Below are 26101 nucleotides of genomic sequence, written 5' to 3' on the forward strand. Positions count from 1 at the left end.
AATGTCGTTACATTGCAGCATTGGGCAGATGCACCCAAGCAGCCTATGTACATACATAGCGCACTGCCACAGCGCGCGTGTGTTGCTGCGTGGTGGTGGTGGCACCGATACGATAACCGATCTGGTCTCCGTCCGATGGAGGAAATAGCACAACACCGAGTAATCGTGGTTTGTGCTACACAGGATAATGTCGTTCAGAATCAAGATATGTACTGTGGTTCCCATTTCACCATAGTGAAGCTACACAATGAGTGGGACAGGGGTACCTCTACCTTTGAACAAAGTCCTGGGAGTTTATCAATGTCTGACCTTTCTCCGAAGAAGTGCCATAAGTGATCGAACAAACAACCGATATACTGTGGTGGGATGGATCGGTAAGTTGAACCCGTGGGTCACCCTCGCTGACGATCTCTGGCACTCGAGTGGTAGCCTTACCTACAGAGTCGGGCACGAAGCTTTCTTGCTTGTTTTGGTCCGTGCCCGGTACCTGACAGGGAGGTCAACTTTTGCTCGCAACCACAGTACTTACTGCATAAGCTCCAACAATTGCATTGTTGCCGAGTGCCAGGGAAGAGAACAAGTTGAAGACGGAGCATTGAGCATCTTTACGGCGATACGCGCCCAATGGATCGTTAGCTTTGGGGTGAAGATACCGCCGGCAAGCTTGAAGACAATGGAAGACCTCAGCGGAGCGGATTTCCTTACCTTAGTGGAGCAGCATGGCGCCAAAAGAGCCCCTACCTCTAGTGCAAGGAGGTACGAGGTTTCAGAAGGTATGCCTACTGTGCAGAGGTAGGTATCGGCCCTTTATCCCTTGACTGCCGGACAGCATGTTAATGGAAGGACGGGAGCTCGTGGATTTTTGTTTACACTATTGAATTGTTTAGCGAGAGATGTACTGATCGTATTGATTTGGATTCGCTGTGAATTATCGCAGCTGTGAACGGCCTCGACAGTGAGTACTTGGAAATGTGACCATCCCGGTCACGGCATGGCAGTGCCCTGCAGGTCCCGGACGACGTGCAGCCCTTTCCTGTGAGTGGACGGGCACGACGACGATGATGTTCTGCGGCCCAAAAACGGCAGGTATCTCTTCGTTTTCTCACCGTATTCGAGGATCGTGTCCTCTCGGCGACTGTGGTAAGCAATAACACACTTGGTTTCGTTCCACAAAGAAGACAGATTTACATATGGCCTCAGCTATGATATGCGTTACAGCCAGCCCTTGGAGCCGAGTCCCAAGACGACCTGAAAGGTGGTGTAGATATTTCAGCCCCACGATACCAACCCCCAAATCCCCACAGGTCCGAGACCCCAAGAGTTCGATGACATCCCTGCAAGTATCTTGGATGTCTCGAAACAGGAGCAACTCCTAGGCAAAGGTCAAGGAATCGTAAAGTGGCATAGTTGGTTACTTGGGCGGGCATTGACTCAATTGAATTTCTCTCTTCAGTAGTGAGACTGCCCTGAACTTAGGCGAACGAATCAGGCCTATCATCTGGGCCTTCCTTGAGGTAGCCTGTGCTGGCCCTTCCACTAACAGTTGCAATCGCAGTCTGGGCAGGTATCACCGTGGCTTCTTAGAGGTGTACCTCTAGTCTTCCGTACCTGGGGGCGAGGTACCTGAGCGGCGAAGGTCACATCTGACGAACGATTGAACGAACGGTATTGCCAAGTTGTTGTTTTTTTTTCACCGGGCAACTGCGTAAAAACCGAAACTACTGCACCTATCCATCCACCCATCCATTCATTCAGTCCAGTCGGTCTGTTTTCTCTTCTCTCTGCTCACTGTTCCAAGTTCTTTCCTCCTCCAAACAAACTTCACGCCATCCCTGTCCTTCCTGACTCTCCTCTTCGCGTCGCGGTCACTTCGTCTTGTCCTCCTTCCTCCCTTTACGCGCCCATTGTATATACGATCTCCCCGCCCTTGACGATTTACGAATAACCTAGGTCATTGCCAGGTGTTCTGAACGCTTTTGACGTTCGAATTTTGGATTCCTGTCTTGATCTAATCACAGCTGAGCTGGCCGACGAGCGACGAAACATCCACCGTGTTTCCCCAATAATCACAATAATTAATACGACTTCAAACTATATACGCTACTACGTATCGATTAATCCCACCGAAAGCCCAAAGACGCGCGGCTCCCTTCTCACTCACTCGTCCCACGTCGGTAACGCGACGGGACCGAGTAGCGCATGCGATCATGAGAACGGACTTTTTCCATCGCTTACCGCCGCCAACTGCCATTCTTCTTCTCGCCAGCCTTTTCAACAGCGTTGCTGCTCATGTCGCCCTTCCGCCACTGCCAACAGTCACGGTTGCGCACTACGCTCTCGATGTCGTTTCGTGGCCACTCCTCCTCCCCACAGCTGCCCCGCTAGACCCCTTCGATCTCGCGAGGAGACAAGCTGGAAATACCATCTGTGGCTATATCGGCGGGCTGTCGGCGCTTCCAGCGACATGTAGCGCAGGATCGCATTGCGTCTTGGACACCGCGCACCAGGTGGTCGGTTGTTGTCCAGATGGGGCGGCCACATGTACGTCTGGTGTGTTCACCGCGTGTGTGGACGGCAACAGCGGGCCTCAGTCGGAGATGAACCCCTACGTATTCACATGTACTGGAGCCCAAGTATGTTACAAGAACATGTATGAAGGAGGAGCCTCCCAGTTCGGGTGTGGTACAGCTGCCGACCAGGCGACAAGTGTTTACACTACCGCAAACGGACTTGCGGGGGCTATCACTTACCCACATATTTCTGCCCTCTTGACGAAAAGTGCTAGTCGACTTGGCACGCCGACAACACTGGGGATTGCTACCAGCACTAGCACCAGCGCGTCCCGAACCCGGACGTCGTCCTCGGCCTCGACGGAATTCTCAGCTTCGACGGAGCCCTCAGCCTCGACGACAAATTCCTTGGTTTCTTCCGAGAGCACAGCGGGCACAACCACCACATCGACTACGACGGCTTCTTCTACCACCGCATCCACAGAACCTTCTACTACACCCCAGGCACCACCATCTAAAACTTCTACAGGAGCGCGCACCGGCGCAATCGTTGGTGGAACACTAGGAGGTATTGCCGCGCTAGCCCTCATCGGCGCCCTTATCTTGTACTTCCTCCGCCGCCGGCGCAGCGCCAACTCGCGCACCGGCCCTGGCCGCCCCGGAATCAACGGCAAGTACATCAGCTCTCCGACTCCCGGACCTAACAGTGGCTTCGCGGCCGTAAGCCAAGACCCTGACGCCTACGAGACTGGACCGGCTCCTGGCTACTTGCCTCCTGTCGCCCAGACAACCAATGAAAAAGGTGGTTTCTCAAGCCATCTAACCGCCGGCGGCCCCTCGCCTTACGCGTACACAGGCGCGGCGGGCGTCGCTGGTGCGGCTACGACTGCAGCATCAGCGCCGGTGGCTTCTTCCCCTACCCCGCCTGGACAACACATACGACAGAATTCATATCCGCCGACCGAAGGGTACCATTACCCGGGCCAGTTCCCGGCTGCATACGCTGGCGGGGCTGCTACGCGGAAGAGCAAGCTCGAGCCGGACCAGGTGCCATTGACAAGGGAAATTGATGCTTTTTCGCAGAACTTTAATGCGGCGCTGGGAAGGATTGGTGAGGAGAGGAGTAGCGAATTGGGGAGGGTTGATGAGGACGCCGGTGGTGCTGGTGATGGAAGTGATATTGGAAGCGGAATGTCACGGCCGCTGTGGCAGCAGCATCGCAGGCAGAGTCGGAACTTGATGTGGATGTAGGATTGAGTGTTGAGTTTCCGTTCATGGTTGTGGAAATGTTCTGCGTTGTTTGGGAGTATTGTATCGACATGGCGAAGGAGTTTGGTTAGCTTGAATATTGCAGGCAGTGGCTTACCATTAGCTGCCTGGGCTATTCTTGCCTTTTGGTTCATTTGTTTTCCAACATCGGGAGAGACGGGAGTTCAATGGCATGTCTTTGGTGGCGTCATTGGCGGGATAAATGGCGTGAAGAAGGAAAATCCGTTGAGTGCGAAGACCGATATCAGTTAGAGTGTAGTCGACCATGAGGTGGGTTCATGTGGATATCAGGAGTCAACTCTCCATTTAGTGTAATGAGCAATGCCGCAGGATGAGCGTACAAGAAGGGAGTGTACGAGATGACGAATACATACACTACTTATGAATACACTGGCTCAATAGAGTTCTGGAATCATCCACGTGGAAAACTTCAAGGATGTCACTGGAGGCTCAAGGTCAACCCCTGATGAGGCGAGCCAGGGACGATCGACAGTGCGCATCTCGCAACCAAAGTAGCGGGCTCCACGAACCTATCAAAAGTATCGGACTTTTCTCCGGACGTGTGTATACTATGTACGTGGCTCCCCTTAGTTTATGTTGACCACCTTCAGACACCACTCCCGTAAAGCCATTGTTGTCAGTTTCGCCAAGCATGTGAGACGAACAATTGATAGGTAGGCGTCGCTAATAAATTGAGTATTCACTTATAATCAGTCAGTGAACTCGACATGTTATCGACAACTCGTTGTCGAGAGTAGTGTTGGTCGTCAAAGCAAAGATGGCTGAGAAATCAACAACCGAGATCGGCAATGTTAAGAAGTGGGTTGGGCGGGGTAATATACTGTGAATCGGGCCTTCGAAGTGACGTATTAGAAATCTTTCTCCACGTCTTAGACGAAGCTTATAAAGTTGTCAACATCACTACGGCGTCATTGAGGTTGGTTTTGGGATAAATAGCTGTTCACTTGTCTGGAAAAGATCGAAAAACCCTTCAACTCTTCACACGCCTTCATTACCTCGAAATTCCATATCAAAATACCAAGCCAATTACGAAAAGAACACCAAGACTCAACATCATCAAAATGTCTGTTCCCAAGGTCCTCGTCGTTCTCACCTCTCACGACAAGCTCGGTAACACTGGCAAGCCTACTGGATGGTACTTGGTAAGTATATTCCCTCCTTACCTCCCCTCCACCTCACTCGTCTCCCATCTTCCCTTTCCCACCGCCGCCACGACCAGCCCACAGAAGTATAACTAACACCACTACTCCCAGTCCGAATTCGCTCACCCCTATGACGTCCTCAACTCCGCCTCCGTCTCCCTAACCGTCGCCTCTCCTCGCGGCGGTCTCTCCCCCGTCGCCCCCGGCTCCATTGAGGACGCCAAGGACGACGAAATCAGCCAGAACTTCATCAAGTCGGAAACCACCAAGCCCCTTTTCGAACAGACCCGTCCCCTCTCCGAGTTTGTCGGCAACCCCTCCGCCATTGCCCCCTACTCGGCCATCTTCTTCCCCGGCGGCCACGGCCCCATGTACGACTTGCCCACCTCCCCCGAGTCCCAGCAGCTCATTCGCGAATTCTGGGAGGCGGGCAAGGCCGTGGCTGCTGTGTGCCACGGTCCTGCGGCGCTGGTGAACGTGAAGCTTAGCGATGGAAGCCACTTGCTCAAGGGCAGAAAGGTGACGGGTTTCACGAATGTGGAGGAGGATCAGGTTGGCCTGACTCAGGTGATGCCCTTCCTTTTGGAGGATAAGTTGAAGGAGGCTGCCGGGCCCGAGGGAGCGTTTGTGAAGGCCGATCAGCCATGGGGCGAGAAGGTGGTTGTTGAGGCGGACGGAAGGTTGATCACGGGCCAGAACCCTGCTTCTGCTAAGGGAGTTGGTGAGGCTATTGTGAAGTTCATTAAGGCTCAGAAGTAATTCTCTTGGACTTTTGGGAGAGTAATGGTTTAATCTGTTTTAGACGCTGGGATGCTTAGCTGGATACGACTAGTTACGAATACCTCTTGATGGAATTGAGTCAACTTTGTTGTTATATCTTGAATGGCATGTTAATACATGACTGCAAACAGAGCTGTGGTATCTTCTAACGCTGGGTTGATAATTGCAGACTAAAGAAGGTTGAACAAACCAAATGCCGGGTTATGCGTAGACTTTCAATGTCAAAAACAACCGTGTACGCCATCTTTTCCCTTTCATGATATGCTTGGATGCTGCGATTCTGGTTGAAACCCTTTTCCCTGCCAGATAACCCATAGTCAAGCGCTGTCTGGCCAAAATCCTAGCCAAACCGGCACAAAAGCAACCAATGCTAACCGGGTATATAGCCTGTAACGCCAGTTCTTTCCTCTGCGCCTCTATTCACTGCACCTGATACTCCACACAAACAAACATACCTCTATCTTAGGAAGCAGAAACGGGCTCCATCCCATCCTTAGTGGTAACCACCGCCTTACTGCCGCCTACAACATCCCGCAATCTGCCTTGCATCTTCTCAGCCTCAACCCCCTCAACACCCTCAAGGGTGAGCACAATCTTTTCTGCCCACGGAAACTCTGTCCACTCAAGGAACTTGACCCTCAACTCCCATAGCATTTCATACAGCAAGTCAATGATAGGGAACAACGAGTTGGTCGGGTTAAGCTCGCCCGGTCCGAACGCCGAACCCTTCATGCAGTCGTAGCATTTTCCGCCAAACTGCTGGATCATGGCATCCGCGAAGCGGTACCTGCCGCGACGCTCATGCTCGATGGCTTTGAGGATGTCAACAACGGAGTGGATGGAGAGGCCGATAATCATTTTGGTTCCTTGGCCGTGGAAGGTGGATTCGATGCCGTTGGTTGTGGTAGGTTGGGTTTGGGCTTGGAAAAGTGTCTCTGGGTTGGATCCGCTGGTTGTTATGGTTGTGGTTTCCTTGGGTATATGCAAGCCCAAGCCTTTGACGACCTGTATCAAACCGGCCATGCGCTTTTCCATGCACAACCTGCTGCGACAGCCGCCGTTGCGTTGACCGTTCTTGATACGACCATGCCAGTTCTTGCACGTATTCTCAGCTACGTTCGTTAGGTACTGGCAGGCTTTGGTTCTGGTGTTGACGATGGCATCTGTATCATAACTTGGTTAGTCAACACTCTTCATCAACATCAATCAAACACCACAAAGGCAAAGAACTCACCAATAGTCTCCTCCCCAACCAACAACCTATTCAAAACCCCTCCCCCACCAGCACCAGCACCCGGCTTCTTCAACACGAACCGTCCTCCCGCATCCTTATCCACACTACACAGATACGCCAACCTCGCCACCAACGTCCTCCACTCCACAATCCACGTAAACTTCCTACACGCCTCCAACGCCTTCTCCCATTTATTCTTCTTCAAATCCACCCCCTTCATATCACGCTCCTCAAACAGATCCTCTCCCATGGCGTGGTTCCCATTCCGATTCTGTTTGTGTCCGCCGCCGCTGGCTTGACCGGCCGTGGTGACAGGCGCCGGGACAGGCAAAGTAACCTGCTTGATAAACAAGCCCATACACCGTCTCAACCAGCGCACGTACTCCTTGTCTAAACCCAGCGCCGGCTGCAGGTTGGACAGGCGCCAGATGGTGTCGACGTCGCAGGCTGTTTTGCCCTGTGTGGCAGGGTCTTCGAGGAGGCGGAGTAAACGACCAAAAGCCTGCATGTGCGAGTCGGCGGTTTCGCCGGGGGCGTTGGAGAGCTCGGTTGGGGTGCTACCCGGGATGGTGAGCGCTTCGTTGAAGTTGATGTACACGATATTGGGGAAGGGGGAGGTGGTGAGGGTGGTTGGGTGGTGCAGGTGTTTAAGCGTGCTGCGGCGCACGCGGAAGTGGTGGAGAGTGTGCATGCCAAAGACGCAGTAGAGGTCGGTGTCGGCTTGGGGGGAGATGATTGTGGGGGTTACTGGCTTTGCCAGCCTTTCGGTGTTCACATTGGGGAGTGAGGGTACTGGTGCTGGCTGAGTTGAGGGATTAGGGGAAGGCCCGGTTGGAGTTTGAGTGGTATGCTGAGTTGGAATCTGAGCGGCAGCCTGAGTTTGATGTTGGACAGCATGCTGAGCTAGGATCGGAACACCATTCTGGGTCTGCTGTTGAGCTTGTTGTAGAAACTGTTGCTGGGTGTGTTGCTGCTGAGTCTGTTGTTTCGGAGCCTGTTGTTGAACTTGCTTCTGGGCCTTTTGCTGGGCCCGTGGCTTAGCTGGCTGCTGAACAGCATGTTGATATGAATGTTGAATAGCAGGCTGAGCAGATACACGATTTTGCGCAGCAGCCTGAGCTTGATGTTGAGCACGAACCTGAGCCTGACGCTGAACATCATACTGAACAATATGCTGAGCTGGCGGTTGAGCGACTTGTTGAGCTGGCCTCTGAGCAGCTTGCTGAGCCTGTTGGTGAACGGCTTGCTGAGTTGGCTGCTGACCAACAGACTGGGGCACCATATAGGTGGAAGGTTTAAGCGGAGGTTGAGCAGGAGGCTGAGTCTGTCCTTGAGTGGAAGACTGAGGAGGAGGCCGAGCGGGAGCTGGAGAAGGAGACGGAGTAAAGGCCGCATTAGGAGTCCTCTGGACTGAAGCCCCAACGACATCCTGTTTCGAAGGTTGAACCGGATGTTGAGGAGAAACTCGAGCAGGAGTGGGGGTCGGAGTGGGTGCCGGGGTAGGGCTTAGTGCCGGAGTGCGAGCTGGACCTTGAGCAAAAGCTTGAGTTGAAGCTTGGGCGGTACCTGGAGCTTGTCGAGGAAACACAGATGGGACTTTCGCAACGATAGGGATATTCGGAACAGGAACAGGCGAAACCTTGTTAGGTACAGCAGAAACTGGGTTTTGAATACCCGTAGCCGGAGTTTGATTCATCACTTGAACTGGTCGTGCAGACCTCAAGGTTGGGATCGGTGCAGAATTAGCCGCCGCAACAAATTCCGACGGGACCTGAATAGGCGACGGGGGAGCCATGTTGAAGATCGGCGCCTGGGAAGAAAGCTGGGCCACTTGCTTATGGGGGGCGTAAGAGACAGATGTGGCCGATTCTGTTGTCTGTCTGAAGCTCTGTGTAGGCTGGCATGTTTCTATAGCCATAATGGCCTGTTCAACAGCAGGCATAGTTGCGCTTGTCGGAAGCCCACTAGATGGGGTTGGGGTGGCTGTTTCTGAAGCTGATAATATAGACGGCGTACCTGGAGAAGCTTCATGATAGTTTGTGGATAAGAGGGCTGGGGTAATTGTTGGTGTAGACGTCGCTGTCGGCATAAAAGCCATTGGTGCAACGGGAGCAGTGGCCTCCGAACCGATAGGTGCGGTAGTTTCTGTCTTCTTTTTTTGCGTTCTCTGACGTTTCTTCGGAGGCTCTTTAGGAGCTGTAGGGTCAGATGTTCCCTCGACCTTTGGCTTGCGTGGAGCATAATTCCTCTTGCGCTTCGCAGGCTGGGCGGGGTTTGCTTCTTGGGGTTTGTCAGGTAGAGGTATCTGGCTCGTGGCACTTTTTGAGGCCCTCTTTTTCGCAGTCTCCGCAGCGACTTGGCTGTTCATAGACTCCGCAGCACGGGAGAGCGCATCCGCTGATAAGGAGGTGGCCGGAGGTTGAGCAGCCTGTGACTTCACTGAAGGCATGCTGTTGGGACGGAATGAAGAGTTGTTGTTGTTGCTGTTGTTGTGAAAGCTGCCAATGTTATAGTGGCTGGCAGCGCCAGGTATAGTTGAGAAATCGAACGACGACGGAACTTGGCCTAGGTACTGGTTCATCGTTCCATTGACAGACTGTTGGTAGTGCGCATATTGTGGCATGGGCGCGACGGCGTAGTCCAAGTAATCATTGAACGATAGTTGAGGTTGTTGAGCGGCCTGCTGCGCCCCCGGGTTGACCATGTTGTTGTGCAAGTTGGCTTGGGTCGCTGCCATGGACTGATCAACGGACGGCTGTGGGCGACTTTGAAAACAAACAGACGGCGACTGTGGGTTGAAGGCTGATCCTTGAGCAGGCGCCATACCGTTCCCATTTCCCATGACTCTCATATTAGGATTGTTCTGGGCTGCTATACCACCTGAATGGTGAGAAGGGTTAGGGGGAGGGTGATTTGGAAGAGAGGTCGAGCTCTGGATTTGCCCCAAGTTGTTAGGAAAAGACTGAGACTGGATGGGCTGCGCGGTCGGTCGCAGAGGGGTATTGGACTGGCCCGCCGTCAAGGCAGGGTCAATGGGCTCCATTTGAAAGGCGAAAACGCTCTGAACGTATTCTGATTGTGACGGATCAGGGCCAGGCTGATTGTGATTTGCGTCGCTCATGTTGCAGTAGAAGCCACCGATGTCCGGCAGCTTGAATGCGGGGACGTGTTGTGGGTGGTGTAGTTGAAGAGGGGATTTGTCGATGGCTACACGTCGAGTGTGGGGAGTAAATACCAAGATGGACCTGGCGGGAGGTGGTGAAGGAGTTAAGAGCAGGAGGTCGCCCAGTGCAAGGCGGGGAGTAAATTCTGTCTTACAATAAATACGTATCGTGCTCGGGTCAACAAGTGAATGGTTGATGCCCGCGTCGGTACAGGTTTTGGTGCCGCCGAGGGTCGAAGGTCCTGTTGCCGGAACCCTAAGCCAACATCGCGCCAGCTTGTTTCAAGCTTCCCACAATGGATATTACAGGATATCGAAAACCATCTTAATTCTTATGACAGATTCAGATATCATATTCCTTGACCACACATCTTTGACACATGAACGAGCCGGCCATATCATCATTCACTGAAGCCCAGTCTTGACATAACATCAGCGTTGCGGCTTGTACTGTCAACATCAAAAGCTTGATGACAATAGATCGAACAATAGGTGGGGATCATGAGCACAGATGCGTAGAAAGGCACTGAACTGCAATGCGGTTTCCTGTTTAGCAACGTCTGGCGCCTAGAGTGAAATTTCACATTTCTCTCGCAAAGTTGAAACTTTGAGTGAGACGCAATCACCAACTATGAAGTCACGCCATGGTCTTGGGTACTATGAAGTTCCGTTTAGCAGAATGACTCCGATTCCATATCGATCTGGCAGATACATAACCGAAAAATTGCGAGTGTCATCAAGCCTTCCTGTAGCGGTAGACGCGCCTTCGTTGACTGGGTCCATGCCTATATGGGCTTCCGCTTGAGCAATCTGCCTCTGGAATCCTCGACTGTTAAGAGAACCTGAATCCTCATTTTGCCGTGTCATATATACTTTATACCGCCTGCCAGTCCAACCCCCATAGTCAAGGAACAGTTCATGAGACAGGACAACGGGAATGAGGATAAATAGTGAACCGACAATGTTTGGTGTTTCGAACCGGTGTCAAGATGTACTGTCGCAAGGACTTATCTCCGGCAAGTATCATGATAGTCATGGTTACCTAGGTAGCTTCAATTGATGTTCACTGCAGGTCGGTTCATCTCGACTTCACTCTTTCCGTATGTCGTCGTTGTCGCTGGGATGCACGTGATACATTCTGTAGTGTACCTGGCAAGAGCGGAAAGTCTCCCGTCAGCTGGGGCCACCTGACCCACCACTCCCGTCTTGTTTCCACCCGACCCAACCACTTCCCCGGACAGCAAGTGGGCCCGAACTTGCACTCGTGCACAGACCAACTTATCCAGGCAGCAGGGAGCCGAGGGGGTATATAAACCACCGAGACCGTCGCTCTGGTTTGTCTTGTCTTTCCCTCTTCTTTTCTTCTTTAGCTCTCTTTGCCTTACGGCTTAGATCAAGTGTAGTATCTGTTCTTTTCAGTTTAATCTCTGAAACTGCGCTTACGGGGGCAGAATCGTGATTACACCTATTTTTGCAATTTGGTCGGCGACCCTCTGGGCTTGCTCATGGTCGCTGTCCACCGTGTCCCTGGCATCACACTGCCTCCAGGCGATGCGAACTGCACGACGTACATGTTTCTGTCCTCAAGTCGTTTTCATTGCTATTCTGGGCTGCGCGCTTGGGATGCGAGGAAGAACTCGTTTGTTTATGGTCACTCTTCGACGTTGAGATTTACTACTTTCAGTGTTTGCTAACTTTTAAGACCTTTGCAACCATCATGAGCTGCCTAAAAGGTGTCCAACACAAGCGGAAGGTGGCTCTAGGATAGCCAGTGATCGGTGAAGGCCAGAGACTCCTGATGAGCTATGTCGGGATTTGTCACTGTGACTGTAGCTATATGAACATGGCCTGACTTGATGAAGCATCAATCTCGAGGTTGTCAAGAACGTGATCAGCGAGGTCCCATCGGCGGCCATTGAGTCGTACAAGGCAAGAGAGTTCATGCTCCTCGAGATGTTCTTTATGGCCGAGGATTTTCGCTGGTTCCAGTTGACACACGGTGCCCCACGAGGTGTTGGACATTTCAGTTGGCTGTCGAGGTTATAAAACCCTCTGGAAGAAATCCGGAAATATCTGTGATAAGCGTTCGGTCAATCCAAACGTTGAGCGGGATGATATGGAGGAGGTGGAATAAGGAAGCGAGGATTTAACGGGCAGTGGACAAGGAAGATGGCACACTACACTACAAATGGGACGTCCATACGCAGTGAAAGGGGACTAATATTGCTCCACTTGTATCACTAACACGAAATTCGTAGTTTCTCAAACTCGTGGTAGAGTTGATGAGGAAGCCCAAGCCAAATAAGGGTTTGCTTGTTTCCCAATTTTCCATATAGACTTTCCCATAGCACAATTGCTGATCTTGATTCTTGCGCACATTTCATCCTCTTGTAACCTAATGACTTGGTTCGATGATGTTCTACTGTAGTTATTCAAGATCTTGACGCGTCGCGATCGCGGGGTGACATTCAAGCGCAGCAAAAGTTAGAGAGCTTGCAGCCCCCGCTCGCCTCTTGCACCCCCAACACACAGCGGACGAACTGCTCTTAACTCCGTAGCTCGTCCATTGCATCACCACTGCTTGGTAACTGGCATTTAACGCTTAACATTCGGTTCCCAAACTGTGCACAATCCACGACGTGACACATCTTCCCGCATATGCGACATACTGTATCCTATGTTTTTTACAATCCCTCGAATGTGAAGATCGTACTTCTCGAGCCTCTGTCGCCCGCCGCATAATACACCATGGCCTACGTCGCCCCGATTCACCGGCCGAGCAGCGTGCGGCACGCTCTGCGTATCAACCTTTTGTCGCCCGAGGAGGAGAGCTTGATTATCGCGTATGGACTTCTACATCCCGTCCCTCTCCGTTCCATAAATTGCGCCTACTGTATCATGTCGACTGACTGACGTGTATTAGGAAAACAAATCGCATCGAAATATGGAAGCTCGCCGACGGTCATCTGTTCATGATCCATTCCAAGGTTATCAACGGGACCATCACGATTCTCCAAAAGCTCCAGCCTAAAGACCACCCGACCGACCTTCTCTTCGTTGGCACCGATCAGTTCGAATACTTTACGGCAGAATGGGATCGCGAAACCCAACAGCTAAAAACCCTGAACCGATTTAGCGATCCGGGCGAGCGCCACATGCGCGATTCCCAAAGTCAAAACAAATGCATCGTCGATCCCAGCGGAAGGTTCATGGCCATGCACCTATGGGAAGGTGTCTTGTCGGTTTGGCGGCTGGGTAACCGGAAGAACACGGCGACGACACTTGACATATTGGTACAAGTGCGCCTGTCCGAGCTCTTCATCAAGGGCAGCACCTTCCTGTACACCGAGACCGGCATTCCCAAGGTTGCCTTCCTCTACCGGAATCAAGCCAACTCCAACGAAACCAAGCTGGCGACGTACCGTCTCACGTCGGACGACCGGCACACCGAGATTTCCAAGTTTGATCCCACGAGAGACCGAGAGATCGACGCCGATGTGGAAGATCCCGGTGCGGGCATACTGATTCCGGTCAAAAAGGTTGAAGAGGAGGTCAAGAGGCACCATTTCCGTAATACGGAGCAAGCGAAGCCACATGTCGGCGGTCTAATAGTTGTTGGCGAAACGCGGTTGCTGTACATTGACGAAGTGACCAAAACGCAGGTCGAGTCCGCCCTCAGGGAAGCGTCGATATTTGTCGCTTGGGCAGAGTACGATCCCACTCACTACTTCTTATCGGATGACTACGGAAACTTACATTTGCTCACCATTTTGACGGAGGGCGCAGTGGTCACTGGAATGGATGTCTCCAACATTGGAAAGACAGCCCGCGCACACGTTTTGACGTACTTGGGCGACGACATGTTGTTTGTTGGTTCGCACTACGGCAATTCACAGCTTTATCGGCTCAACCTTCTAAGCGAGGATCTCAGCGAGATCCTGCAACTGGTCCAGGTGCTAGAGAATATCGGTCCTATTACGGATTTCACCGTGATGGACATGGGCAATCGGGAAAACGACAGCCAACTGGGCAACGAGTACTCTTCTGGCCAAGCCCGTATTGTCACAGCAAGTGGTGTCTTCAAGGACGGAACCTTGCGGAGTGTGCGAAGCGGTGTTGGTTTACAGGACATTGCAATTCTGGGTGAACTGCAGCACACTCGGGCGCTCTTCTCCCTCCAATCTTACAACTCTCCACGCGTGGATACGCTGGTCGCGTCCTTCTTGACTGATACCCGAATATTCAAGTTCGACCCTCACGGAGAGATCGAGGAAGTTGACAATTACTACGGGATGGACCTACAGCATCAGACACTACTGGCAACGAACCTCGACAATGGGCAACTGCTTCAGGTGACGACGGCCGCAGCTACTCTTCTTGACGCCGAAAGCGGAGTCACGATAGCATCGTGGGCTCCTGAAGGCGACAGGCAGATCATCAACGCTTCAGCTAACAAGCACTGGTTGCTCTTGTCTGTGCAAGGCACTACCCTGGTCTCCATCAACATTGATAACGACTTGACGGTTGTGCAAGAGAAGGACATCAGCGAACAGGATCAGATAGCTTGCATCCACGTGGCGCCTCAGCTATCGGATGTGGGCGTGGTGGGGTTTTGGACGTCCGGGACGGTGTCCATTATCGATATGAGCACCCTGGAACCGATACACGGCGAATCACTCCGCCGCAGCGCAGACGATGCTTCCATACCGCGTGATCTCGTCTTGGCCAAGGTGCTTCCCAATGCGCCTGGAATGACCTTGTTCATCGCTATGGAGGATGGAAATGTAGTCACATTTAACATTGGCGAAGACCTGACCTTTTCTGGACGGAAGAGTGTCATCCTTGGTACCAGGGAGGCGCGCTTCCATTTACTGCCACAGCAGGATGGGATCTACAGCATCTTTGCGACGACTGAGCACCCTAGTCTTATCTACGGCTCGGAAGGGCGGATTATCTACTCGGCTGTGACGGCTGAGGACGCTACCTGTGTCTGTCCCTTTGACTCTGAGGCGTTCCCAGGGGCTGTCATCTTGTCTACCGAGAACGAGATCAGGATTTCCGAGATTGACACAGCCAGACAGACGCACGTGCGATCTTTGGAATTGGGAGAGATGGTGCGTAGAATCGCCTACTCGCCTAGTGAAAAGGGTTTTGGACTTGGATGTATCAGGAGAGAGGTGGTCAATGGCGAGGAGATCATTCACAGCTCTTTTAAGCTGGTTGATGAGATCTTATTTGCGAGGGTTGGCAAGGAGTTCATGCTCGGAACATCGTCGTATTCCGAACTAGTGGAGGACGTCATCCGAGCAGAGCTGCCTGACTCGTATGGAAATCTTGTGGAGAGGTTTATCGTCGGTACAAGCTTCCTGGAGGATCCTGACCGTGGCGCTGGTACGGACAAGCGCGGTAGGATCTTGGTGTTCGGGATCGACAGCAACCGGGATCCGTACTTGGTCCTCAAGCACGAGCTGAAAGGCGGGTGTCGCGCTCTGGCGGTCATGGGCAGCAAAATCGTGGCTGCACTCCACAAGACAGTGGTTATCAGCCAGTACGAGGAAACGTCAAGCACTGAGGCCCATCTCGTCAAGCTCGCGTCTTATCGGTGCACAACTTATCCGGTCGACATCGCGGTGCATGGCAACATAATTGCTGTTGCTGATATGATGAAGTCGGCAACACTGGTCGAGTACGTCCCGGCCAAAACCGGAGGGGAGAAGTCTGAAGCCCCCAAGTTGGTAGAGTGCGCGAGACACCGGCATTCTGCGTGGGCAACGGCCGTGGCTCACGTTGAGGGCGAGTCTTGGCTTGAAGCTGATGCCAATGGCAATCTGATCGTGCTTCAACGCAATGCTGAGGGCGTGACAGTGGAGGACCAGCGGCAACTGAGGATAACAAGCGAGCTCAACCTGGGAGAACAGGTGAACAAAATTCGCCCAATCAAGGTCGAGACTAGCCCGAACGCCATCATCATTCCTCGAGCGTTCTTGGCCACGGTAAGTTGCCTGTTTCTCAGATTGATCATGTCACAAGGTCAAGGCTAACAATTGACTTTTTGAAACAGGCTGAAGGCGGTATCTACATGTTTGGCACGATTGTGCGCGAACAAGACCTCTTGCTTCGGTTCCAGGATAAACTGGCGGCGGTGATCAAGACAGTTGGCGAACTCGATTTCAACTCCTACAGGGCATTCCGTAATGCGGAGAGGGGGCCCGAGGCAGATGGAACGACTGGACCGGTCAGGTTCCTGGATGGGGAGTTGCTGGAGAGGTTTTTGGATGTGGATGAGAAGACGCAGAAGGAGATCTGCGAAGGTCTTGGGCCGAGTGTTGAGCAGATGCGCAATATGGTAGAGGAGCTACGGAGGATGCACTGAGCCAACGGTTAGATACTTGACGTGTATAATTGGATGTCTACAAGTCATCGCTTTGGCTGCTGAAGTTTTTGGCAGTTGCAAATCTTTGTCAACGAGTGCTGTACTCAAAACAGGCCTGCATAAGGTGAGAAGATGAGTCTGTGAATAGCCTCAGATGAACGAATGGAAATGCATCAAATGCGATCAATTGACATCACTGTCTTGGCACCCTTGGCTCGCCGAGTCGCTGACAGTTCAAGTTGTCCGGGCGCTGCGGTGACGCGCTGAGGTGAGCCCCACCACCACCAACAGCCCGGACGAACCAGGCGACGGAAGAAACCGGAGAGTGGACGAACAGGCAGTCACAGCCAATCAGGGCCGGTGCATTAAGTAGCTCTCTAGCTGCTGGGCGGACGCTGTGGTTGGTTAGTGCCTCAGGCCACAAGCCAGTAGCTATGGCGGTTTCCCATGCCGGGAAAGGTGGGAACCAAGCTCGGCCCAGAAAAACCTCAGTCCGTGATTTTGGCCTCGTCGTCTCGACCGCATTACGCAGCCGTCAATTCCGTCTCCGGAACACCGCCCACGTCCACCGTCTCCCGCGACTCCGAAAGAGCAGAACCTCGCTCGTTCTCCCCGCTCTCGCAACCCCCTCTCTCCGCTCCGACCTCTATCCACGCGAGTAATCCTACCGACACAATGGCGCCCGTCTCGATCGTTTCCCGCGCCGCCATGCGCGCCGCTGCCGCCCCCGCCCGGGCCGTTCGCGCTCTCACCACCTCGACTGCCCTCCAGGGTTCCTCGTCCTCCACCTTCGAGAGCCCCTTCAAGGGCGAGAGCAAGGCCGCCAAGGTCCCCGATTTCGGCAAATACATGAGCAAGGCGCCCCCCAGCACCAACATGCTCTTCTCCTACTTCATGGTCGGCACCATGGGCGCCATCACCGCCGCCGGCGCCAAGTCCACCATCCAGGGTGAGTCTTGACTTGATGGGATCTGAGGAGGAAGCTTCACACATTCCTCGAGGTTGGGGAAAACAAAGAGGTGGCATATGACAGATGGGTTCGGGTCAATGGGATTCGACAAGGGGGTTCTGTTATGGTGGGGCGAGCTATCTACGGTTCCGTCTCATTGATCATCAACATGCGACTACTATGACAACTTTCGATATCGGGGCGAATATGGTTGGACCTTGGGGCGATGTTGAAGCATGGATGCATGGAGGGGGGATACCATCTTGCACATGCACCCACAAACACCCAAGAACTAAAGACAGCTGACAAGGCGACCGTGTTATACAGAGTTCCTCAAGAACATGTCGGCTTCCGCTGATGTCTTGGCCATGGCCAAGGTTGAGGTTGACCTCAACGCCATCCCCGAGGGCAAGAACGTAAGGATCCTTACGAAACCGGATTAAGAAAGGCTTAGGCTGAGCTAAGCTGGGCACATCGATTCCCGACGACGATCAAACATGATGGAATGCTGACCCCGGTCTTTTCCAACCTTTACAGGTCATCATCAAGTGGCGTGGCAAGCCCGTCTTCATCCGTCACCGTACCCCTGCGGAGATCGAAGAGGCCAACAAGGTCAACGTTGCCAACCTCCGTGACCCCGAGACCGACGCCGACCGTGTCAAGAAGCCCGAGTGGCTCGTCATGCTTGGTACGCTCCTCCATGTCCCTCTTTGCGATCCGAACAAGACGAAGGACAGCATTTTTGGATGCTCGGATCCTGGATACACGAAGATGTGGGGAGACTGACATTTGGTGTGTGAACAAAACAGGCGTCTGCACCCATTTGGGTTGCGTTCCCATCGGCGAGGCCGGTGACTACGGTGGCTGGTTCTGCCCCTGCCACGGTTCTCACTACGACATCTCTGGCCGTATCAGGAAAGGACCTGCCCCTCTGAACCTCGAGATCCCTCTCTACGAGTTCCCTGAGGAGGGCAAGCTTGTCATTGGTTAAGCGAGCAAAAAGACAAAACTTTCCGATCGAACAAACAAGACAAAATTTTTAACCAAACCTACTAGGGAATCCTCTCGATATTCCCTTGTCCGCTTTTTTTTTCCTTGCTGCCCGAGAGACGATGACAAGGAGAATTGTATTAGTACGGGGGTAATGCGACAAAGGGCTTGAGTGGAAGCATGTCATAGACCATAAAACGGGATTTTTGTTTTCCGTGGTTCTTGACGCGGTTTCGTACGACTATCCTATAGACAGAAGACACATACGCATACACAACAGCAAATCAGGTGTCACGGTCGATCATATGCGCTCGAGAGGCGGAAACTCCTATATACTCAGAACTGCGTTCTTCACCTACGCAACCCTACATACCTGATATTGGTGCTGAGCTTGGAGCTAGGTTGCTGCTGAGTGTTGTGCCCTTGCGTTTTCCTATAGACTGGCTTTGTAGAAAATTTTATTGTATGAGAGGCTCACTGGAGCATGGTACCGTGAGAAGGCCTTCCCCGACCCATGGCAGTCGGCTGTGGTTGAGAGCTTTGTGAGGAAACCATAGGTCAGCTGATGAACCTCCCAATACTAACGCATCTAATCATTTAACACGGCATTGGTATATACAAATGGCCTTTTATGCGGGTGTGGGACAGACAGGCTACATGTCGAATTGCTGGACAGCAGCTCGACCAGAATTACAGATGTTGACAACTTAATCCCAGCTTGACCAAGCTTGCGAATCAAGCCCAGTCGGTATACCCGCCCGTGCTACTCTGGTAGGCGGTAGCTGAGTTAAGGAAACGCCCGCGAACCGGTAGCTTACCCTGGTTGTTTCATTGACGTCTGAGGAATTCTCCGAACGTAATTATATCTGAAGCCCGCCTTAACATCTTTTGCGCTATTCAAGCTGACACACAGTTAGTGCACTACCTTCTACCATAGCCCCTTGCCAATACTGGCCGGGTGGGTTGCGGTCTCATTGCAGGGGCCAGGTTGTACCCCCATGCCCCCCCTTGCTCTGAGTCTTTTTCCCCCACAAACAAAACAACCTCATCTTTCGAACTTCGCCTTCCCGGGCGCGTCTTGACACGGCTTTTTCACTTCTTCATCAACTTCTTCAACCCTTCACCCTTGCGGCTCAAAGGGGCTGCTCCTAGGGTCATGTAACAAGCGAAGTTCCATCGTTTGTCTGATCTGACTTGCCGACTACCCGAGGCACCATGGCGGCCACGATTCACCCACCACGACTGGACAAAATTGTTCTCGAACACAAATCATGGCAGGCGCCACGGTCATTGACAGCGACCGAGATCGAGGCATGCCGATGTCACCGAAAGCGAGAAGTGAGGGGTGGGTGAACGTCGCAGTCAATCAAGCGCTTATGGAGTCTCATCTTATATGAAGGGATCACCAAGTCGAATGTTTACTTTCCCACTTGGGCTGGGAGGATTTGACTGTCACTGAGCTGCCTGCCTTCGACATTACCCTCTGTTACGATCATGTCCGGACCCGTGCCACATTCGAGATCGTCAACATAGGGCAGAGGGGAGACCATGGACTTATATCAGTGAACATAGGTGCATGCTCAAAGTGCGGCGGCACATCATTCCAAATATCGTCTTTCGAGCACATCTCAAGTGAGGATGTTTTGAACAACATCCCGATGATACCGAGCACCATCACATGTTTACTCGCACCGGCTTTACGGGAGGCATTCCGTAGCCAAGTGGCCATCACTCCTTTTCCACCTTCCATCATCAGTTTCCCCAGCGGTGAATCTTCCATCCTTCATCTTGAACAGGTTACATCCTCGTATTTCCCCTATCTCGACGATATGTCGTTGGTGACAAGGGGCCCAGGCGAAAGCCGCCCGGTACTACGGTACTAGAGGGGCAACTTAAACACACACCTGCCCGCTTCGCTTGTACCTCAGACATGTGAGCTTGGTTGGCTCGCTACACGGAACAAACATGGAGTCGAGGCCTTGCCGGCCGGCCAGCGGATCGATTCCCCCTGTCGAACATCCTCGGGCCCAATGAACCGAATTCCTTTTTGGGCCATCTCGCTCCGGCTTGGAGCGGAGCCAACGCCCTGGCTTCACGACTTTCATGACAGCGGTTCAGGATGCGGGTATTATTCAGTACTACTACATATGCAATGATGAAAGGGCTCGTCCGGAGGGTCGGTATGTACAAGGCCTGTGGCAGACTGGTGGGAGATCACAAGGAACACATGGTGGATGCTCATCGACCAGGGGGGGTGTTGGATCTTGAGACCATGGTATATATAAACCATGATCGCTCTGTTCACGGAACGCGGACGAGAAGATAGCCTTGCTAACCAACTCCGCTCTTTCACCTTTGGTCTTGTTGACTCTTTCGTTCCTTAGATAGGGGTTCTGCGAACTTTGCACTCGTTTTAACATTCTAAACACTCTTTTTTTGATTATTTCGGGGCTCCCCTTTGACAGGTCAGCCCATCTCTTTGCATATACAACAAGCCGTCTCACAGCCACAAATCACTATCACCACCCGACAACAACAGACAAGATGAAGTACAACGCCAGCCTCCTGGCCCTGGCCGTCGCCACCGTCGCCTCCGCTCGCGAGCTTTCCTATCAGAGCTTTACCAAGCGCGAAGTACCCCAAGAGCACTCATACGATGCTATCCTGCGCGGCACCAACGCCGCCCTCAAGCTGAACAACCCGCTCAACATCCAGGACGCTGTTTTCGGCCTGCTCGACAACGCTGCCGCCGCCAAGGGTGCCGGCCAGGTCACCAACCTGGACTGCCTGCAGCAGATCGTGGCCGACCAGGCCTTTACCAATGCTAAGGCCGCCGGTGACCTCGACGGCCAGGTCAATGCTGTGCTGTTCCGCGCCCTCGAGCGCGAGACGAGCCAAGTCGGCCTTGCTAGCGCCATTTGCGACGAGACAGCGAAGAACCCGGAGATTGCGGTCGTTCATCAGCATCAGGATCCGGCCAGTGCGGAGGGCAAAGCGAAGAACAAGGACATTGAGTTGGTGGTTGCGAAGGTTCTGAAGGGATTGGGCGCGGATCCGTTGTTGGCGCTTGACAGTGCTACTTCCCTTCCTGGAGATGTATGTCTTTTTTTTTTTTCCCTCGCTGTCCTCTTTCACGTATATGCGTTAGAAAAGTTCTGGTTGCTAACGTGAATGGTGATACAGCTCCTTGATGCTACTGCTTCGAACCTTCTGTCTCCTGCTATTACCAAGGAGGAAATCCTGGCTGCCTTTGATGTTGGTGACGATGGCCTTCTTCGCCGAGCTGGTGAGTACAGTCAACGATCAAGTCAATGTCTGATGGGCTTCGTTCTTGAGTGCTAATTCTTATATAAAGAAGATGATACCTGCGAGGATGACGGTACTGCCGACGACACCGGCAGTGATGCTGGGGATGACGACACTTGCGAGGACGATGGTACTCCTGATAACACCGGCGACGATGCTGGGGATGACGACACCTGCGAGGACGATGGTACTCCCGATGACGCCGGCGACGATGCCGGAGACGACGATACTTGCGAGGACGACGGTACCAACGATGATAACACTGGCGCTACCGTAAGTCCTAAGGCTACGACCGGCAACGCTACCGGCAATAACAACACTGGCGGCAACATAAGTCCTAAGGCTACGACCGGCAACGCTACCGGCAATAACAACACTGGCGGCGCCGCAAGTCCTACCGCTGCGACCGGTAACGGTACCGGTAATACTAATACTAGCGGTGCCGTGAATCCTACCGCTACGACCGGCAACGGTACCGGTAATACCAACACTAGCGGTGCCGTATATCCTACCGCTACGACCGGTAACGATACCAGCGATGACGACACCTGCGAGGACGACGGTACTCCCGATGATGCCGGCGACGATGCCGGCGATGACGACACCTGCGAGGACGACGGTACTCCCGATAATGCCGGCGACGATGCCGGCGATGACAATACCTGCGAGGACGATGGTGCTACCGATGATGCCGGTGATGACGACACCTGCGAGGACGATGGTGCTTCCGATGATGCCGGCGATGATGCCGGTGATGAGGATACTTGCGAGGACGACGGTACCGATGATGATAGCACTGGCGGCAACAACAAGACTGGAGGCAACACCAAGACTACTGTCCGCCGCAAGGCCAGCAAGCTCGGCCGCAGGCATGGTGGATTGGACTTTGGCAGCTGTGGCACCCCCCAGATCCAGTTCGCCAAGGGTTTGGATGGTCGCGAGGAGGAGAGCTTCCAGCCTGTTAACGGACAGGATTTCGACCACGAGAGTGCCTTGAACATCCAGGTCATCAGCGAGTTTGTTTGCCAGAAGCTGCAGGATGATTGCAATGCGAGCATCGAGGCGGTGGCTGCTTGCAAGCAGGCGAGCAGCGCTGCCAGCACTGCTGAGGGCCAGCAGGCTGCGTTCTTGTTCAATGCCGCTCTTGGTGTCTAAAGTATTTGGATAGCTTTCTTCCGAAAAATATCGAGGAGGGGAAGGAGGGGATTTGTTGACATGTGTCTTGTTCGTAGGCAGTTCTTCTATTCTTGTATGCACTTTTTAAATCAAACTTAAGCTGAGCGGTAAACTGAAAGGCTTAATCATGGAAGTGATTGTGAAATGTCTTTTGATGGCCTGACTGTGACTGGCGAGTCGAGAAACGTTGTGAAATTCGTGTCTTGACGAGATCACATAATGGCGAACCCGATTGACATTTGTTGATGTTTTGGATAGGAGATGATGGACGAACAAGACCAAGAAAACAGACAACAAGCTCTGCCCGCCAAAGCCTGGAGTCGAACTCAATATAGCCAGATCGCAGACCTACGAAAACACCCACGCATTTTCTGAACCCAGCTGGACATTATCACGTAAGCTACTGGACCGTGTTGGAAGACAGCTACTTTGGTGCTTATATGGTCCCAGTAATGGAAGGCCCTGCCGCTGTAAAACTATACTTAGGCCCCGTGACGGTATTCACGATATACTTTCAAGATTCGGTAAGACACACAAAGAACGGACGGGATTTGTCTCTTGCACTTAAAACGTAGAGGAAGATTTTTCATCATGCATCACATCATCCCATTTGTTTATCCCTATTCTCCCTGAAATCCAATACAGCAATATCATAATCCGGATTCTTCCTAATCTTCACCCTCAACACCATCCCCTCCCCAATTTCAAACTCCCATTCCCTCCTTCTTTTCCTCCTTCCACTCCCTGGTGGTGGTGGTGGAACACCCACACCCACACCCACACCTGTTCCTGTTCCTATTCCCACCATCATCCACCAGTCCTTCCCCCCCAAAACCTTGAACAAGTCCTTCTCCGTCCTCGCCCACAACACCCCCGTTCCAATCTCATCATCATTCCTCACGACCCCAACTTCAATCCACTGCTGATCATCCCCTCCTTTGCCACTTTTCACCACCCAAAAAACCAACAAGAAACCCAACTGCGGATCCAGGCCGTGCCGAAACGCCAACGCCCGCGGTACCCCGGCCTTGTGCAAGCTGAAGCAGGGCTGCTGCGAGAAATCGGCGCGGTCCGTGACTTCGCTCCATCGGTCGAGGTACCAGCAGCCGGAACCGTCGGCGGCTTGGGCGGGGATGGTGTGGGATAGGGACCAGGGGAGGAGGACTTGAGGGTTGTTGCTGCTGCTATTGTTGGTGGTGGTTGTGGAGGGAAAGCTGTGATGGATGGAAGTGGAACTGGAGGGAGAGGGAGAGGGAAAGGAGAAGTAGGAGGGGAAGGAGGAGGGGATAAGGTTGGGGGTGGAGGCGAGGGAGATGGAGAAGGTTTGGACGGCTGTTGTGGGAGGGTGTGATGAAAATGATGATGATGGTGCTGGAGGAAGGAGGAAAGGGGGGATGCGGACTAGACAGCGTGCCCATTCTGGGACAGGAGGGCGGAGAAGAATTTCGGTGCCTGCTAGGGAGAGATGTAGTGTGAGGTGTTGCTTGTCACGCACGTGTCCGCGTTGGCTGGACTCTGGAGGCGGCTCCGGGGGTGTAAAGAAGCGCTGGAGGTCCGATGGAGGCACGAGGAACCGTGAAGGAAAGTGAACGCGCTTGAAGTGGCCGGCTGAGTCGGTGCAAAAGGTGATTCCCACTGTGTATCGCTCGTCGGGTGTGGAAGTCGGTGAGAGGACGGTGCAGCCGAACAGAGGAACGAGCATGATGTCTTTGACTTTGTGCTTGAGAAAGGAGTAGTTGAAGGAGCGGAATCGGCTGTCGTGGAGATAAGCGGATTCGAACTCATTGATGCGGCGGGGAAAGTATATCAGATCCGCAGTGGTACCCTCGAACGGGACGGGAGTGGGGGGGTTGACGTGAACGATGGAGTCCTCCAGAGAGCCGAAGACGTCCCAGTAGGATCTGTAGACAATGTGATCGTCGGTATGGCGGGCGTTGAAGTCTGATATCGGAACGTGCATCTTTAAAAGAGACGACCCGATGATCTCGTGGTAGAAGTTGTTGGACTGATGAGTATCATCAGGGCTGTCGGGATCTCCCATAACTCCATCAGCAACCCTCCAAGAGATACCCCCACAGCTCTCAAACATACTCGGCGACTGGGCCAATACTCCTTCAATAACCGCATACGAGTCCGAGCTAGCCCAAGCTAGTATGCTAGGATCGTAACACTGCCTCATGATCTCCAGCTGGAGCCTCTTGAAGGCCTTCTGTCCTTCTCCATACAGCAGCGGCAAATTAACATCAAACAGTCCCATCAAGCAATACGCCTCGTCCTCGATCCTGGTAGTCCGTCGTGTGGCCGCCCATGACATTCGCTGAGCGACACTGAAGTCACCCAGCTTCCTCTCCATCCGCAGCAGCCCGGCGTCAATGCCTGTGATAGCGGCAATGTCATCACTGAGTGACTCGCGCGTGCCAAACTCCCGCCACAAGCGATCGCAGAAAACCACGTCAGACGGAGCTATGAGTTCTTGAAGTGTCCAGCCACGCGTGAACCACTTGCTTCCATAGAGGACCTCTTTCATCTCGTCCGTGATGGACATCGCATCGCCGTTACCGCCGTCTGACATTGAATGGTCCAGAGAGGGTGATTGGTGGTGTGGTATGACTTCTGGAACACTGATGTCGTTGAGGAAGGCGTAGCAAACCTCGGCATCATGGTACCACTTGAACATGGAGTTGATGGCTTCAGAGAGCTCAGCACTGGAAGACTTGTCAATGCAGCAAGTGTCTATCCAGACGTAACGATAGCCTTCGGTGCGAGCTTTGGCGCAGCATCCTAGGATCTTGGAGAAGCCCTTTTTGGCAGTGACGGGCTTGTGCTTCGCCGTTCCATTGTTCGCAAAGGCAAACTGCTCGCTCGTTCCAGTATGGTTTCTTGATGACGATACTGTGCTATAACCGCTCTCGACGAACGTTGAAGTTGTTCTCGGTGTTTTTACTAGGTCTTGCATGTCCTGGAAGGACACTTCCTCCTGGCCCCAGGTGTGGGAGAGAATGGCGTAGGCGCATTTCGGGCCATCGTCAAACAGCTCAAGCTGAAGTGTCTCAACATCGAGAAGCCGCATGGTTTTGGTGGCTGATCTGCTGTAATACCTACCCTCATCCAGGCACAACGTCTGTCGAGTGTGGTTTCACAACGGACAAAAAAGGAGCAAATGAACGGCATAAAACACCGGCAAAACT

At 52.9% G+C, this 26101-nt stretch overlaps 7 protein-coding genes across 7 annotated transcripts; 5 read left to right on the forward strand and 2 right to left on the reverse strand.

The window, feature by feature from the left end:
- Nucleotides 1–2123: 2123 nt before the first annotated feature.
- Nucleotides 2124–3761, forward strand: NEUTE1DRAFT_78511 (uncharacterized protein; the record flags this gene model as incomplete). Its single annotated transcript, XM_009850936.1, has 1 exon — nucleotides 2124–3761. The coding sequence occupies one exon, from the start codon at nucleotides 2208–2210 to the stop codon at nucleotides 3759–3761; it is 1554 nt and encodes a 517-aa protein (XP_009849238.1).
- Nucleotides 3762–4743: 982 nt separating this feature from the next.
- Nucleotides 4744–5889, forward strand: NEUTE1DRAFT_59832 (uncharacterized protein; the record flags this gene model as incomplete). The annotated part of the gene is made up of 2 exons (XM_009850937.1): nucleotides 4744–4942; nucleotides 5054–5889. The coding sequence occupies 2 exons, from the start codon at nucleotides 4862–4864 to the stop codon at nucleotides 5699–5701; spliced, it is 729 nt and encodes a 242-aa protein (XP_009849239.1).
- A 295-nt stretch (nucleotides 5890–6184) lies between these two features.
- Nucleotides 6185–10077, reverse strand: NEUTE1DRAFT_40144 (uncharacterized protein; the record flags this gene model as incomplete). The annotated part of the gene is made up of 3 exons (XM_009850536.1): nucleotides 6185–6885; nucleotides 6957–8825; nucleotides 8973–10077. 3 exons carry the CDS (start codon nucleotides 10075–10077, stop codon nucleotides 6185–6187), a joined length of 3675 nt encoding a protein of 1224 aa, XP_009848838.1.
- Nucleotides 10078–12867: 2790 nt separating this feature from the next.
- On the forward strand, nucleotides 12868–16594 carry NEUTE1DRAFT_145059 (uncharacterized protein; the record flags this gene model as incomplete). The annotated part of the gene is made up of 3 exons (XM_009850938.1): nucleotides 12868–12962; nucleotides 13043–16112; nucleotides 16181–16594. The coding sequence occupies 3 exons, from the start codon at nucleotides 12868–12870 to the stop codon at nucleotides 16490–16492; spliced, it is 3477 nt and encodes a 1158-aa protein (XP_009849240.1).
- A 386-nt stretch (nucleotides 16595–16980) lies between these two features.
- On the forward strand, nucleotides 16981–18907 carry NEUTE1DRAFT_78519 (cytochrome b-c1 complex subunit Rieske, mitochondrial; the record flags this gene model as incomplete). Its single annotated transcript, XM_009850939.1, has 4 exons — nucleotides 16981–17441; nucleotides 17769–17857; nucleotides 17979–18129; nucleotides 18251–18907. 4 exons carry the CDS (start codon nucleotides 17168–17170, stop codon nucleotides 18430–18432), a joined length of 696 nt encoding a protein of 231 aa, XP_009849241.1.
- A 1877-nt stretch (nucleotides 18908–20784) lies between these two features.
- NEUTE1DRAFT_59840 (uncharacterized protein) lies at nucleotides 20785–23022 on the forward strand (the record flags this gene model as incomplete). Its single annotated transcript, XM_009850940.1, has 3 exons — nucleotides 20785–21527; nucleotides 21804–22299; nucleotides 22558–23022. The coding sequence occupies 3 exons, from the start codon at nucleotides 20976–20978 to the stop codon at nucleotides 22890–22892; spliced, it is 1383 nt and encodes a 460-aa protein (XP_009849242.1).
- Nucleotides 23023–23514: 492 nt separating this feature from the next.
- On the reverse strand, nucleotides 23515–25983 carry NEUTE1DRAFT_136036 (uncharacterized protein; the record flags this gene model as incomplete). The annotated part of the gene is made up of 1 exon (XM_009850941.1): nucleotides 23515–25983. The coding sequence occupies one exon, from the start codon at nucleotides 25981–25983 to the stop codon at nucleotides 23515–23517; it is 2469 nt and encodes an 822-aa protein (XP_009849243.1).
- Between the last annotated feature and the right edge of the window lie 118 nt (nucleotides 25984–26101).

The sequence above is a fragment of the Neurospora tetrasperma genome, assembly GCF_000213175.1.
Source record: "Neurospora tetrasperma FGSC 2508 unplaced genomic scaffold NEUTE1scaffold_2, whole genome shotgun sequence".
Lineage (NCBI taxonomy): Eukaryota > Fungi > Ascomycota > Sordariomycetes > Sordariales > Sordariaceae > Neurospora > Neurospora tetrasperma.